Genomic DNA, 14,912 nt, shown 5'->3' on the forward strand with positions numbered 1-14,912 from the left:
TCTCAAGATCGACAAGGCGGCACACGTTGAGCACGCGTCAAGCGAAGTAATAAGAAAGTGGACACTAACCTACTTGGTTTATAAATTCTAACAAAATCTTAACAAATCAATTACAAAAGAAAAGAAATAAGACAGCCGCTGTAATTGTAAAAAATCTTTAGATTTTTTATCCGATCTTATATTATCAAAATTATATGTATTTTTTTAACGCTCAGAACATACATTGTAATAGTAGTTTCAAACTGTATTGATGTCCCTCTGATGATGGTCTCTAAATAACGGAACATGTAAGTGCAGGAAAAATTGAAATAAGGAAAGTCTTCACCAGTCACACTGGATGGAACTGTTTAACATTTTATAACAATTCTTTTTCATTATTTTAATCTGTAAATCCTAATACCTGTTCCCTATAGGTGGAGGCTTTCAACGGGACGTACGCACCGTAATTTCTTTTATGATCTTAGGGGTAACAGAAGGGATCCAGTATAGAAAATGTATCTCCGACGCCGTCAGATAACCCAATAATCAATACTTCACTACACACGCCTCACTGGATTCACAATCTCGCCGCGGTGACTGTACAAAATACTGACCTCTGGAATGTAGCGGCATGCAGTCCTGTAGGAGTTCACCAAACACCCTTAGGAACATAAAGCCTACATCTTCTGGGTCCAAGAGGATCTCGTGCTTCCTTCTGGCACACTTCTAGGTTCGCTCTTTGCACCTGAAGTGGCAGGAATTACGTTCCTCCGAAACTACGCTTAAATTCTCTGGACTACATGGCGTAACATACTAAAAGATGGTACCTTGATTTACACCGAATCCGTACTTCACAAGTGAGCTTATTAAGATGTGAAATTTGTCAAAAAATAGCTCCAGACAGCATGGCCCTCCTTGAGAAGTTAACAGTCACTAAATCTCTCAAGAATTTCCTTTCCTTTCAAAAACCCGAAAGTTCCACATCGAGTCCTCGAGAGCCCGACACTCTTCCACATCCTGAGATACGTAATTCCAATCCACATAAGAGTGTCCTGATGTCATAGGATACACTTGAATCTACATTTCTATATATGCCTAGATTTCACGAACAGTCTTTTTGTTTCAGGTTTAGGAGCAAAAATTCTGCAATCATTTCCTGTCTCTCCTTACTTACTTACTTATGGAGTTGAGCCCTACTTTAGCAGAAGCCAAATCTGCAACTACTCAACAATTTCCTTGTATTTTATGGAACCCCAATGTACATTACCGTGTTCACAAGAACCCTCCACTGGTCCCTATCCTCAGCCAGATCAATCCAATCCATACCATCCCATCCTATCTCTCTAAGATACAGTTTAATATTGTTCACCCACCTACAACTTGGTCTTCCCAGTGGTATTTTCCATCTGGCTTTCCCATCAGTATCCTATATGCATTCCTTTCCTCCCTCATTCGTGCTATATTCCCTGTCCACCTCATCCTCCTTGACTTGATCATTCTAATTATACTTGGAGAAGAGGACAAGTTATGAAGCTCCTCATTATGTAGTTTTCTCCAACTTCCTGTCACTTCATCTCTCTTCGGTGCAAATATTCTCCTCAACACCCTCAGTCCTGTCTCTCCTAAGTTTACTACGTATATGCCCTGCATACGTCTCCTTCCTTCATTTGAGCAGGCTACAAATATTTAATGTAGAATTATAACGATATAACCGCTCACTGTGTTAGATGCATATTTTGAGAGTTAATTCAAAACCGTGTGGTGAAATTATTTCTGTATTTACTCCGATCCCAGCACCGCTTATGACCCATTCAGTATAGTGACTAATCTACAGGCTGGACTCACAGTCGGAACAATTGTCGACAGGGCAGAGAAGTTTGTTTTCTCCACAGTTTCCAGAAATGTCCGGAACCCCACCCAGTCTATACTCCAATGGACAGAGAGGATCCGGTGACATAGCGGTCTGGGTATACTGCAAAGCTTTCCATTCACCTTTCGCTATTTCCGAGATTAATAATGAGTGGAGCTGTACCTTACTGTACATTCGTTTTTTACAGTCTCACGTGCAAACCTATGTTCTATAAAATTTATTACAAATTATTCACTTTAAAATTTTATAAATTCACACTATATGTTTCGGCCAATGTGGTCGGTCATCTTCAGGTGTTACTTTGCGAAGAAACTGCTCTCTTTTCTTCTTTCTTATGTTGTTAAATATGTATAGGTTCCCTGGATGCGCATATGTTTTTGAGTAGGTGGGTTCTGTTCTTTCCTGTTGTGTGTTGTGCTACGTGTCTTGTTCTGGCAACAGGATACTAGAATATAATGTCAGGAGCTATACCTCCGCTACCCATACGTCTTCAATGCGTGGTTCTAAATTTGACATGAGATTAGCTACACACTGTCACTCCAATTCTCAACACAAAGTCTTTCTATAAAAAAAGGTTTGTCTCATTGAAGCGAGATCGTGCTATGATTGGTTAGCGGTGTAGACCGCTACACCGTTGCAGATTTACTAGACTCTATTTCCAGTGTAATAACACTCCCGCAGGAAACTGAAACATAAACACACAGAATTTTTCTTCCGTAAGTTTGCCTACAGAGAGCGTGACGCACTGTGGTTCTTACAGAATATGAAATTTAGAAAGGTAAAATTGTCTCTGTGCTCAATTAAACAGGACGCCATGAAAGCGTATGGTTAGTGGAGGTGTCGCTCCAACATTCCTGACCTCGGCTCTACAAGCATGTGAGCTGTCAGCTTCACGAGCCGAATGGTTTTTCTCCAGAGAAAGAGCCCCCGGTTCCAGTTAGATGGGCGGCTGGGATGGAATAAGAGCCTGACGCTGTGAAGTAGAGAAGAATACTTTGCCCTTGCCTGGAACTGAATCCCGACTCTCAAGCCCGTAGCCCGTCCCTACACTAACTGAGCTATTCCGGCTGATGTATACCCTTTCATTCATTCATTCATTCATTCATTCATTCATCCACGGCTCTACAAGCCTGTATTGGGCCTTGACCTCTTCTTCAGTTGCATAATCTTTCTTGCATAGATGGTAGGATCCTTGGAAGGGGGATCAGCCCTTCGCAAGGTCGCTACCTACACATGGCACAACATAAACACAGAAGAAAACGCACACACAGACATCAATGCCTTGAGTTTGATTCGAACCCACGACCCCAGCTTTAGAGCGAGCGAAGACAGCTCATGCCTTACATTGCGCGGCCACCGTGATCGGCGCTGATGTATATACACTTTTTTCCCTTGGCGCTACGGCCCCAATTTTGGCATTGCTCTACCTCCATGAAACTCTCCGTTTCACTTCGGTTTAGCAAGCCTTAGACATTCGGTAGGAATCCTTGGACGGGTGATCGACAGAAAGACGCACACCCACACACAAACATCAAACATCCATGCCCTGGGTGGGATTCGAACCCATGTTCCCGGTTTCCAAGAGAGCAAAGACAATGCATGCCTTAGACCGCTCGGCTACCGTGACCGGATGTATACAGACTTTACTTTTTTTAATTACCTTTCCACAGTTTCTCCGCAACAAAAGACTTGCGACAGAGAAACAAAGGAACTCACCGTTTAGAACGTGAACCCAGACACTGGCGGGGTTCGCGTTGGAAGGGACACAGGTATAATTGCCGGAATCCGAGAGCGCTGCCTTCGTAACGAGCAGTTTGCTGGTAGTCCCAGATTCAGTTTTCTCTGTCTCCAGGCTGATGCCACCTCGCGGCGAATCGAAGTCCACGACGGAAGCTCCGTGATACCAGAGAACTGAGCCGGGTGGCGTCGAGTGGACGTTGATGGAGCACGTGAGGCTGATGGTGCTGCCTTTCTTCACGTAGACATCTTCCGGTCCCCAGATGTTCGCCTGAGCCGCTATCGCAAAGAAAGCACGAACATAGATAAGAAGCGTGGCTGCTGCAAAAACACATCAAGATCCTGCGACACTGATTACGCCGAGAATCACCAAGGCTGGGTCAGTAAGGATAGGTTCCTACATGTACATGTGTCTCCTGGAGTCACAGTTCAGTGTGGCAGGGCAATGGGGCTACAGAAGCGAGGTTTGTGTTACTGTAAATAAGACATTCAATAAATTGAGTTACATAAAAGTGTGCCTTGCATATCATTTATAATTTTATATGAATTATGTTTGCTTGTTTCTTGGAAATTTGTTAAAAAATTTTGATATCATGGGAACTTGTGCGTGGGGGTGATTTCTTTGATTTAGTTGCAAAATATTTTGAGCAATTTACACCAACACAACTGACATTACATTAACGTGCCAGACTAGACATATTCCTCCCTGCGGGGAGTGAGAATGTCTCTGTATGGCATTACTTTCCACATCACGTTTGAAATTTCCTCAATGGATGTAATCCAACAAAAATTGGAAATGTATTCTCAATAAATCCTACTTACATATTATTGTATGCTTTCATAAATTTTATATAAGAATGTAGGCCCTGAAAAACCTTTCGCATTCCTGCGGAGCTCCTAAAGAAATCGCTCTGTCCGTCCGCCTGTACAGATGAAAATCTCGAGAACCACGATGAAGTTATTTTAACCAAATTTCATATCGGGGAGCTTTATTAAGCTCATTTTAAAGAGTTCAACATCTTGTTACAATTTAATACAAATAATGGACACTGTACGTAAAGACCCGGGCACGCGGTAGCGTAGTTGGTTGAGGGGCTATGCTACAAGCCACAAGGTCGCGGGTTCAAGTCTCGATGAGGTCAATGGATTTTTTTCAATTCACCTAATCCTTCCGGCCGCACTATGGATCTGGGGTTCACTCAGCCTCTAAAAGAAATGTGTACCAGGAATTAATTAAATAATTTTCCTTGGGAGTAAAGCGCGGCTGACAACCTTACCGCCATCTGTGAGCCGATTGTCTAGATAATGTGGGACCCCCAACGTCTCACAACCCTATGGGCCTTCACGGCCCGGTACAGGGATACTTTCGTTTTTACTATGTAAAGACCAATATGAATACCTGTCTCGTTATCTCGAGAATAACTCGTTAAATATATATCGGAGAGAAAAATATTCGTACTGGAGTTGTAGAGAAAATTGATATGCATCATGTCCAGCTTAACTTTTTCCGCAAGTCTTAGAGCTCTGGCGATAATTAAACGAGATTTGTTGCCCTATGCATACATTTCCTGTTTTATTAAACAATGAACAATTATCTTCCGAAGACAAACCAAAGTAACGGAGGTCAATTTTCTGGATGACAATTAAACCAAGTTCATCCAACAAAAATTTATACTTTTGGATATTTAAAAAATTGTATTCAATTAAAATAAAATCTTACATTGCAACATATTTAATCTTATCAGAACAAATATCTGAGTATGGATATTAATATGATATTTATAATTCCATCTGCTTAGCTCTCCTGCGAAATAAACAGGTAAATATGTTAGTTTTTTTTTCAGAAAACATATTAAGTCATTATATCCATGTTATTGGTAGCATGTATGAGTGTTTTCAGTTGTGTCGACGTGGTCAAACTATTTCTCTTATCAATCTGTTCAAAATATCTAGCAGATGCGGGAAGTGTATGCAGTTTTCAGTACAGCGTTCTGCTTGTAGTCTATACAGAAAAATATGCAAAGCTTTAAGAGACATGTCTCCACATTCATAAACATTCATGCATGCCAGGCAGCTGCAACATCGATACAAGAAGCAAACCAATTTCATGCGAACAAAATTGAGAGAGAGAAAAGGAAAGAGTAAGACAGGTTTTGAAGAAAGTGACTGAGAAATTGTAGTCTATTGCTTGCAGATGCGAACCCTGAGACGTGTATCGGATATGACTGATCTCTCCGGAAGAACAGGCACAACCTATAAAGTGTACCTCGAATACTGAGAGGATTGGTTGGTGTGTGCGTTGTTCCCTTTAAATCACGTACAAAATATAGGATATACGACTTACATATCAGTAACAGTAGTGATCCCGTTATAAATTTATTACCCGTACATAAACTCCGTGATTTTAGTCCGCAAGCGAACTATGCCTANTTTTGTTCGTGATTTTAGTTTACATAAAATGAATAGTATATTCTGCTGTTTAACCCAGGTTTTGCAAGTAAATGACATGCATTAAGATTGAAAAAATTATACACAGGATTTTAAAAAGGGTTACAGTAGGGTGTAGAGTACTCACTAAAATAAGCAAAGAAGTCCCAGTCAAGATACAGAAACCAGTGCCTGGCGAGATATGAGCCATATTGGTGTGATCTATATAGCAGATGGTCTGTGTTGTTCCCATGCATTTTAACACAATTTCCGGCTCTTCGTCGCAGACAAGGGCGAAATCTGTAGAAAGCTCCTGGCTTCACTAGAATCTCCTGACAGCCATTCTCTGCTCCTTGCTCAAATGATTCTTAAGTCATTGTTCGGTGTTGAATACACCAGAGATTTAAGTGTCCCGGAGCCATATGTCCAGAGGATATTAAAGTCAGGGGATCATGCAGGACAGTTGACTGGGCCCTCGTGATCTATCTACTGTTCATCGAAAGTCTGGTTCTGGTGTTGCCTGACAGTGTAGTGGAACTGTAGCGATGCGCCATCATGCATGAAGCACATGTGTGGTCGTTGGTGAAGAGGCATATGTTTCAGAAGTACTGACAAATCATTCACCAAACAAAATGATAGTAAAATGCACCTGTTAGGTAAGACAACTGGTCCTATAATGTTGATCACCTAAGATGCCCATCCAGACATTGACTTTCAGGAGGCACTTATTTCTGGGCATATGTTGAATGTGAGTTTTTTGCTCTATTAAATGGGTATTATAACCCCTCAAAGACAGTAACCCATCTTAGCACCCTGTATTCCTGCCGCTATTTTTAGCATTAAAACGCTTTACCGTTTAGAATTTTATATTTTGTTCATTCGTCTCATGCAACCCAAGTCGCGCATTAACAGGGAACTCGATCTGCGAGTGTATCATTTTAAAACTCACTTCTCGCTGCCTTGCCTGAGGGGTGATTCATCAGCCATGGATAGAGTCGGTAGGCCTCAAAGAGCCCAACTCTGAATAAGGCAAAAGTAAATGTATCCCTGGACTTGATGAATCAAGCACCACATCATGAAGATGTCGACATCGTCACTACAATGGGTTTTTGCATTTTAGTGGCAAGGGTTTCTAGGATGATCCATTCGATGTCTTCAGTCAGCAGTACGTTGGTATGTTGGTACTATCTACTGGGAATTGACACAGTGTAGTCCTGTAGTTTGCCGACGTTTCTTAGTAAGGTACTTCCTTCAGAGCAGAGCTCTGCTTGCTACTTGTTTCTTGCTCGTAATTTCTTCGGCTTACTCTTCTTCTATCAAGATGGACATTACGTCGAAAAGTAGATGAATTTCTACCAGACTACACGGCGTCATATCTCAGAAGACAGTACTCTACTGTATGAGGGTAGTTTTGAGAAAGCCACAGTTGGATTTCAGGGAGGGTATTACTCAAAACTTTGATCCATATATTTCTGATGTTAGTGATTAGACGTGTTCTTTTTCATAAAGGTTTACGTAAATTTCATCATGGGTTGATGAGTAATGTGTCTAAATTCAGTAGACAACAGAAGAGTTAGACAAAATTCTATTTCAATACACCTGTCTAGTGGCGCCATCTGTCGACAGTTCTGATACCACTGCTGGCGGGCAACACAGCACCACCCTAAGAGTACCATTTTCGAAATGGAAAGTGCAGAATTACAAGGAATTTCCGCTCGAATACAGGTTTAACGCAGAATAAAGCTCTTCTATCTCAGTATGCAGACAGCGGGTTCCAACGAAACTTTAGTTGTGACATACTGGGCTGCAAGGCGTCACATTCCAGAACAATTATCATAATCACCGCCATCAGGGCCTCCAATTTGAAACTTGGTTTTACTGGCATAAATTTAAGGGTATTGCTCAGTTGGTATAGCGATAGAACGGGGTTTGATTCCCGATAGGGGCAAGGTATTATTCTCTGTTCCATGTCCTCCAGACAGGCTCTAGGGTTCAACCACCCTCCTATACAGTGCGCAATGGAGGGTTCTTCTCCAGAAGTAAAGCGGCCGGTACTTGAAGCTAACCACTCACCTCCATCTAGTACCGACGTCATGAATGATGGAGCTATGCCTCCACTTTCCCACGTATCTTCATGGCGTGATGCTTAGTTGACTAAGTTGAGCGAGAATGTTGCTGTTTTTACCTTTGGCATAAAGTGAAAGTTATCGGGCGAATATCATTTTAGCACACGTCGGTCTAACAAGAGCATATTCCAAAATTTACATATAGTTCAAATTGAACTGAACCACTTTCCCCAAATGGTGTCGTTATTTAAAACTCGTCCCTTTTATGAAATTGTAAAAGTTCTGTTTGGGGCATATTTCGATGTGACGTCAATTTAATTAAAAGCAAAACAAGATGGGTGAGATGGTCAGAGGATGTAGAACGCATGGTAGGTAAATTCATACAAAGTTTTGATAGGAACATATTCAGGAAAGAGGCAGCACGCGGTAGCGAAGTTGGTTGAGGCAATATGCTACAAGCCGGAAGGTGGCGGGTTCAATTCCTGATGAGGTCATTAAATTTTTCAATTGAATTAATTCTTCCAGCCACACTATGACTCTGGAGTGGACTCAGCCTCTAACAGAAATGAGTACCAGGAATCTTTCTGAGGAATAAATGTGCGACCGGTGCTTAAGGCTGATAACATCACCGCCATCTGTGAGCCGACTGTCTAGAAAATGTCTGAGCCTCGACTTTTACAGCCCTACGGACCTCCACGGCCTGTTACAGAGATAGCCTTAACTTTTTATAATGAGGAAAGATCCCACATGGAAGACCTAGACAAAGATGGTAGGATAATATTAAAATTGATTTTAATTAGATAGTTTTCGAAGATATTTACTGGATTCATCTGGCTCAAGATAGGGACTAGTGGCTGTGACTTGTGGACACGGTAATGAACCTTCGAGTTCCATAAATTTCAGAAAATCCCTTACGTGGATGAGCAACCACTGGCTTCACAAAAAACACTGTAAACCGTTAACAAAGTTAACTGAATGAAGTAAAAATTAGTTCCACTATAATGTGTGTGCGTGTGTAAAGAGGAAAATCGAAAACCCTGGCATTTCTGTACGATTTACTATATCTGTGATCATCACTTCATAAGGACTTAACTATTCCCGAAATTTCGGTCCGAAACGAAAACGGCAAGTGGCGCATCCTGCAGCTTAATGGCAAACTCCCATATCTATCGAATCAAGGTCATCTCACTGTTACATATGCATGTATATAGAGAGATGAATAATCAAATATTCATCTAGCGATGTGTAACAACAGAGAAATATTTTGAAGGTTTATATCCTGAAATTAAATACACCGTTCCACTTTGGATTGTAATGAGCACATGTGAATTTGGCAACGTTTGTTTCTCAAGTGGCCAGTTCTGAGACTCTGATAATCACACAGTAACTACAGACTGATCGGCTAATGGTACATTTGACTGCATTTTTAACGACAATGAAAGTGAACTTTTGAAACATTTTTTTAGGTTGAATAGATTCTAAATGGTTCTGACGATGATGTATAACACACAGAATTACTGGATTCCTGGACTTCTTCCATCATCCGGTATTCTATAAAATAGAAAACATGACGTTTCGGAAACTGGTTCTGTTTCCGTCAATGATTGAGAATAACCTTTCCTAGGGGGCCTAACTGAGTAGGTGTCTTCCTAGCTCATCTGAGGAAGGAAACAGATCCAGTTTCCGAAACGTCGTGTTTTTTTATTTTCTAGAATACTGGACGATGGAAGAAGTCCAGAACCCAGATATCTTGGTTTTATATTGTTTATAAAAATTAAGTTAAGTCGAAAATTACATTTCTCTTGTTTTGTATCTACCGTTAGATTTCTTGTCACACGTGTCCGTAAAAATGACACCGTTTTAATTTCAATGTGAACAATGAGAGAACGTCATTAACGGTCACAGTTTATGTAAGACAGTAGAATACATAAGAGATTACACATACTGTCATCGCCCGTATGAACATCAACAGGTATGGGCATCTGGGGTAGCTAAAATAATCTGAAATTTCCTCTGCTTGTGTTTCAAGCGCATTCGGTTGAGACTAATTAAATATGTATCGTGCCCAACATCGGTCGTGAAGGGGAGACACATATAAATTAGAATTCATAATCAATACTCCCGTATTACAAAACTAATATGGATTGTTTAAAGTAATTACTCATGACGGGAAAATATAATATATTTTCTGCATAAAATCTAAAACATTATTACATAAAGTAGTATTTGCGGGAAACGAAAAGGAGTACCGTGTTAATTTCAAGAACTAAAATTATTCAGAACTATGATTTCTTAATTGTAGACATAATTACTTTTTTTCATCCTTTCCTCTTATACCCTTATACGGATGTCGAGGTTTTCTTTTATTCCTTTATTCAATTCACAGACGGTAGGACTCCTTGGACGAGTGATCAGGCCGTCGCAAGGCCGCTACCTAAACACAGCAGAACGCAAACACAGAAGAAACAGATACACACACCAAACATCCATGCCCTGAATGGGATTCGAACCCACGATAGAGAGCGAAGTGAGTTCATGCCTTAGACAGCTCGGCCATCGTGACCGGCAGACATAATTACGATAAATAAAATTAAATAATTAAGAACAAACGGATGTTTACCTCCAAAAACATATCGCAGACAAAAACAGAGGAATGTCGTTGGTTCTTACGAACACAATAAACAATTCAAAGCAACTGTAGGTTAAAAATTACTTAAAAACGCTTTGATTGATGAGATTATACAGAGTCGGATTGTAGGATGGTTGATGAAGGGGAAACAGTTAATTATGAGGAAGGAAGAGATCGTCACCTACATGACGTTATTTACCCGGCAGTTTCCTTGAGGGGATGAGGAATACCACGAAAAATCTGAGTCATCAATACGTGACTTGACCTAGATCCAAATAAAGAAGCCTCGAACCCAAGAAGTCCAGAGTAATACATTTAGACCAATTTCTTCCGTATCAGCAAGAATGTGAGCGACTCCGCGGAGCTGGTTCCTTCTTGAGAAGCCTCAGCCACACAAACAGTTCCCAGCACTTTCTGCAACCCGACCACAAGAGCGGTGTGAGCTTATAAACAGGTGAATCTGAGCGTTATGCAATTCTTCGTAACTACTTGCTAAACGCCTTCTGTCTCACCGAGCTGGTCAGTGTAGCTGTAACGCTTAAGTCTTGTGCTCGAGAGGTGTTCTGTCGGAATCTCTGTAAAAATATCGGGTACCTGGACTGAGACCAAATCTTTCCAGCCGCACTATAGCCCTGGGGTCGACTCAGGCTCTAACAAAAATTAGTACCAGGAATTTTCCTGGGGGATAAAGTGCTGCCGGCTCGTAAGGCTGACAACTTCACAGCCATTTGTGAGCCGACTGTCTAGATAATGTGGTACCCTAAGCGTCTCACACCCTTACGGACCTCCGAGGCCTATTACAGGGATAGCTTTACTTTTTTACCTTTTTATCCGGACTGAGATTTTTCATGTTTTACTTTAACGTCTTCAAGCAAATGCTGAGGAAGTAAACTGATTAGGCAACACCGGGTTCCTTCCAAATTCTTTCAAAATTCATTATTCATTAATCATTTTCCAATTCGAATCTGTATAGTCTGAGCCACGGGCAGTGTCGTTAAATAAATTATGTACAAAATAATTAACTTAATATCATCATAATTCCTAGCAATGACATGTTGCTAAGTGGAACACTGTGGAAGAGCAAATGCATTCCTGTGAAGTGAAGGAGCAGGAGGTGCTTGAACATCAAACATGAAGACGCGATTTGCAAAAGAAAGTGCAGGTTTCTACAGATGCCGTACATCATCCGAAATCACAAGCGAATAAGATGGATACTGTAGGGACGTTCCTTATCTAGATGCAGTGAACCTTCTGTGTTCATTGAGACAAGGTTGGCATCAAGAAAACAGTGCTTGCAGGAAAGTAGTCAGGCAATAAAGCAAGCAGGCGGAAGCATCAAGCAGCAGAAAGGTTTCTTTTTGTTGCTGATAGTTGTCAACCTTGTTTGGAGTTGCCGGACGAAGCCCGAGATCCAAGTGAAGTGTCAAGGATATCAGAGAGCGTGTCTGGAAGGGAAGCAAAAAACAGAGACAAACAAACAAATAAGGAAAGAATGTTACTTAAGAATGAGAAAAGAGACAGACAGAGATACAGGAGATATGGCGGCTGACAATAATTACTGTTACCTGTTAGTTACTAACAAGACTACGAAGTTGCGAATTACAGACAACAAATGGACTGTGCTAGGCTCAGCGATGTGCCTTTCTGGGGGCTGGGATGGGATGTAGGATATATGCAGTGCGACACTGAGGCGAAGTGCTGTTCACATCCGAAGAGCTGTAACTATTGTTAGCGACCACCTGTGAGATCTCTAGCTATTATAAATTTATCGCCAATCTCTCAAAGTTTATGTAAAATACATTAGTATCCGAGCAAAATTTTTGGAAAATTACAAAATCAGCAAAATTGAATCTGTACGCTTTCCGAAATATCAGCTGGAGTTGACGAAATATTTCACAGATGTTTTGTAGCTTATTTCAGAGGGAGAAGTGTTGTAAAGATATTCACGTCACAGTATAACCCGACAGGGACCAGCAGCTGTGTGCAGAAGTTCACTTTTCGCTGACCGGCAGAAATGGAAGCTCGTCTAAATTTATGTCTTGTTTTAGGAAGCAGCAGTACCACCAAGTTTGAGATTCCCTAGCTTAACTTAATGCAAAGTAAATGAGCTTATTGAACATATCGCAACATATTTCCTTCATTAATACAATTTCAAGTACATTTTATTATATCTGATTTCAATAAAATGCATAATTTTATAATGACAAATATTTATCAAATGAAAAACATTTACTGATTCTAGGATTTCGTGGTGATTTCGTGTTGATTCTGAATTTGTTCTTGGATGTCCACATCATACAGAAGGGATCAGCGATGCTGACGGTTTGGAGGCACCTCCTGATCACAGGCGGTACAGCGCAATTCCACAAGGCGAAAGTACTAACATTAAAATAATGTTTGATTTTCTTCATTTTGTCTTCAAAATGCAAGCCTTGTGCAATGAGAGAAGTATTTTGGAATATAAAATGGAAAATTTCAAGTTATGACAGCGTTGAGTACGAAGATTATTCCTTGTGGGATCTAATGGCGCGTCTGAGAGATTGTCATCAAAGTTTCGGAGGAGTCCGCTGTCTCCGTCCTCTACTCTGAAGACGGAGACAGAAGGTTTCTCACTAAAATCCGTAACTTTTTAAGAGAGTACAGAGCGTCACATGCAAAAGTAAAATTTTCATAAGTGGGAAAAACTGATTTTTTGTGTCGCGAAAAATAAAGAGGTGGTTGTTTGAGAAGATATATTGGTTAGTTAAATAAGGCGTATATCATTCAAAATCAGCAGTCTTATAGAGATGGCTAGTTGGTTGAGCTGCATATATGCTGAGAGGAAGAATATTGTTCATGTGAGTAGGATCTGGTACTTCGTAATTAATTTGATATCTAAATGAATTAAATTTATGTAACAGCACTTGACCTGACTGTCGAGCGTCACCACAAGGACAATGAGTACTATCTACACTATTAAGTATACTGCACCAATACAGGGTAAATGGCCTCACACCAAACTACCTCAAGGGGACAGAGAGCCAAGAACTCTACACATTACCAGGATAGTAATCTACAAATCAGAAGGGTCAATATATATATATTTACTTAAATGTCTACTGTGAGGAAAGCGTGTTAATTTACTGTCGAAACCGTCTGAATACTCTTTCGATATCTTTCCACAACTATCGTAACAACCTTACTTGACTTACAGCCGGTATAGCGACTGGCTGCGAGTTGGACGACCGAGAGTTCGGAGTTGGAGTCCCGGTGGGGGTAAGAATTTTCACTTCTCCATGTCATCCAGACCGACTCTGGGGTCCACCCAGCCTCCTATCCAATGGGTACCGGGGGCTCTTTCCTGGGGGTTAAGCGGCCGGGGCTTGAAGCTGAACACACCTCCAATTAATGCCAAGGTTAATAAAATATGGATCTATACATCACTCTCCTACACGTTTTTATGGCGTTGTTCTTAATTAGTTAAATACAGGGACAACTATGTCTTTTACCTTACCTCATATGTATAGCAAAATAATGTGAATGTTCCATGTGTATTTTTATTCTAAAACACACTTGACTGCACGTCATACCTTGAGCATGCAACCGTATGGAAAAAAAAATCTTATATATTCAACGGGACTTTTTGTACCGTAATTTTTCTTTCCATTGTGTTTTGAAAATACAGTCTTGTAACTCTCTAGTGATAACGTGACGGTCTGCCTCAGTATCTGTTGGTGACGTAACATCAGAAATATTTCAGACGCAATATGCTACAATTCTTAAATATCTGTGTGTCTGAACACGCGTAGAATCATATTTCCTGTTTAAGTCCAGGCTGGTGTTACACTTATTTTTGTAAGTTACAAACTATAAAGTTATGATATTGCGTCCTTTTCATGATCATCAGTAATAACTGGACAGTCCTGCATATATTTGTGCAAAGCTGAAAATTATAGAAAATTCGAATTACTTCATTAGGACGATAAGAAATTTATGTGTGTACAGTAAGAAGCAAGGAGCTAATATAAGTAACAATATTTTAACGGAACTTTCACAGGATCAGTTCATGTGAAATTTGAAGTTATCATAGCGGTGAATTTTCAGTTTAACGGTTTCCAACATACGACATTTTCTAGTCTATAATCCAGAAAATACGGATCACAGTGGTCATGCGGTCTGCGGCATGAACTGTCTTCGCCCTCTCAAACACTGGGATCATGGGTTC

The 14,912-nt window shown here is 40.6% G+C and overlaps 1 protein-coding gene across 1 annotated transcript in view; it reads right to left on the minus strand.

Annotated features, from left to right (window-relative positions):
• Positions 1-279: 279 nt before the first annotated feature.
• Positions 280-14,912, minus strand: part of LOC111874527 (hemicentin-2) — a 941,243-nt gene continuing 926,610 nt past the window's right edge. Inside the window, exons 4-6 of the mRNA XM_023870097.2 lie at positions 12,088-12,153; positions 3,566-3,865; positions 280-618 (exon numbers count right to left, since the gene is read on the minus strand). Coding sequence (XP_023725865.2) covers positions 557-618; positions 3,566-3,865; positions 12,088-12,153 — 428 coding nt within the window. The 3' untranslated portion in view covers positions 280-556. The remainder of the gene's footprint in view (positions 619-3,565; positions 3,866-12,087; positions 12,154-14,912) is intronic.

Source organism: Cryptotermes secundus, unplaced genomic scaffold (assembly GCF_002891405.2).
Source record: "Cryptotermes secundus unplaced genomic scaffold, Csec_1.0 scaffold754, whole genome shotgun sequence".
Lineage (NCBI taxonomy): Eukaryota > Metazoa > Arthropoda > Insecta > Blattodea > Kalotermitidae > Cryptotermes > Cryptotermes secundus.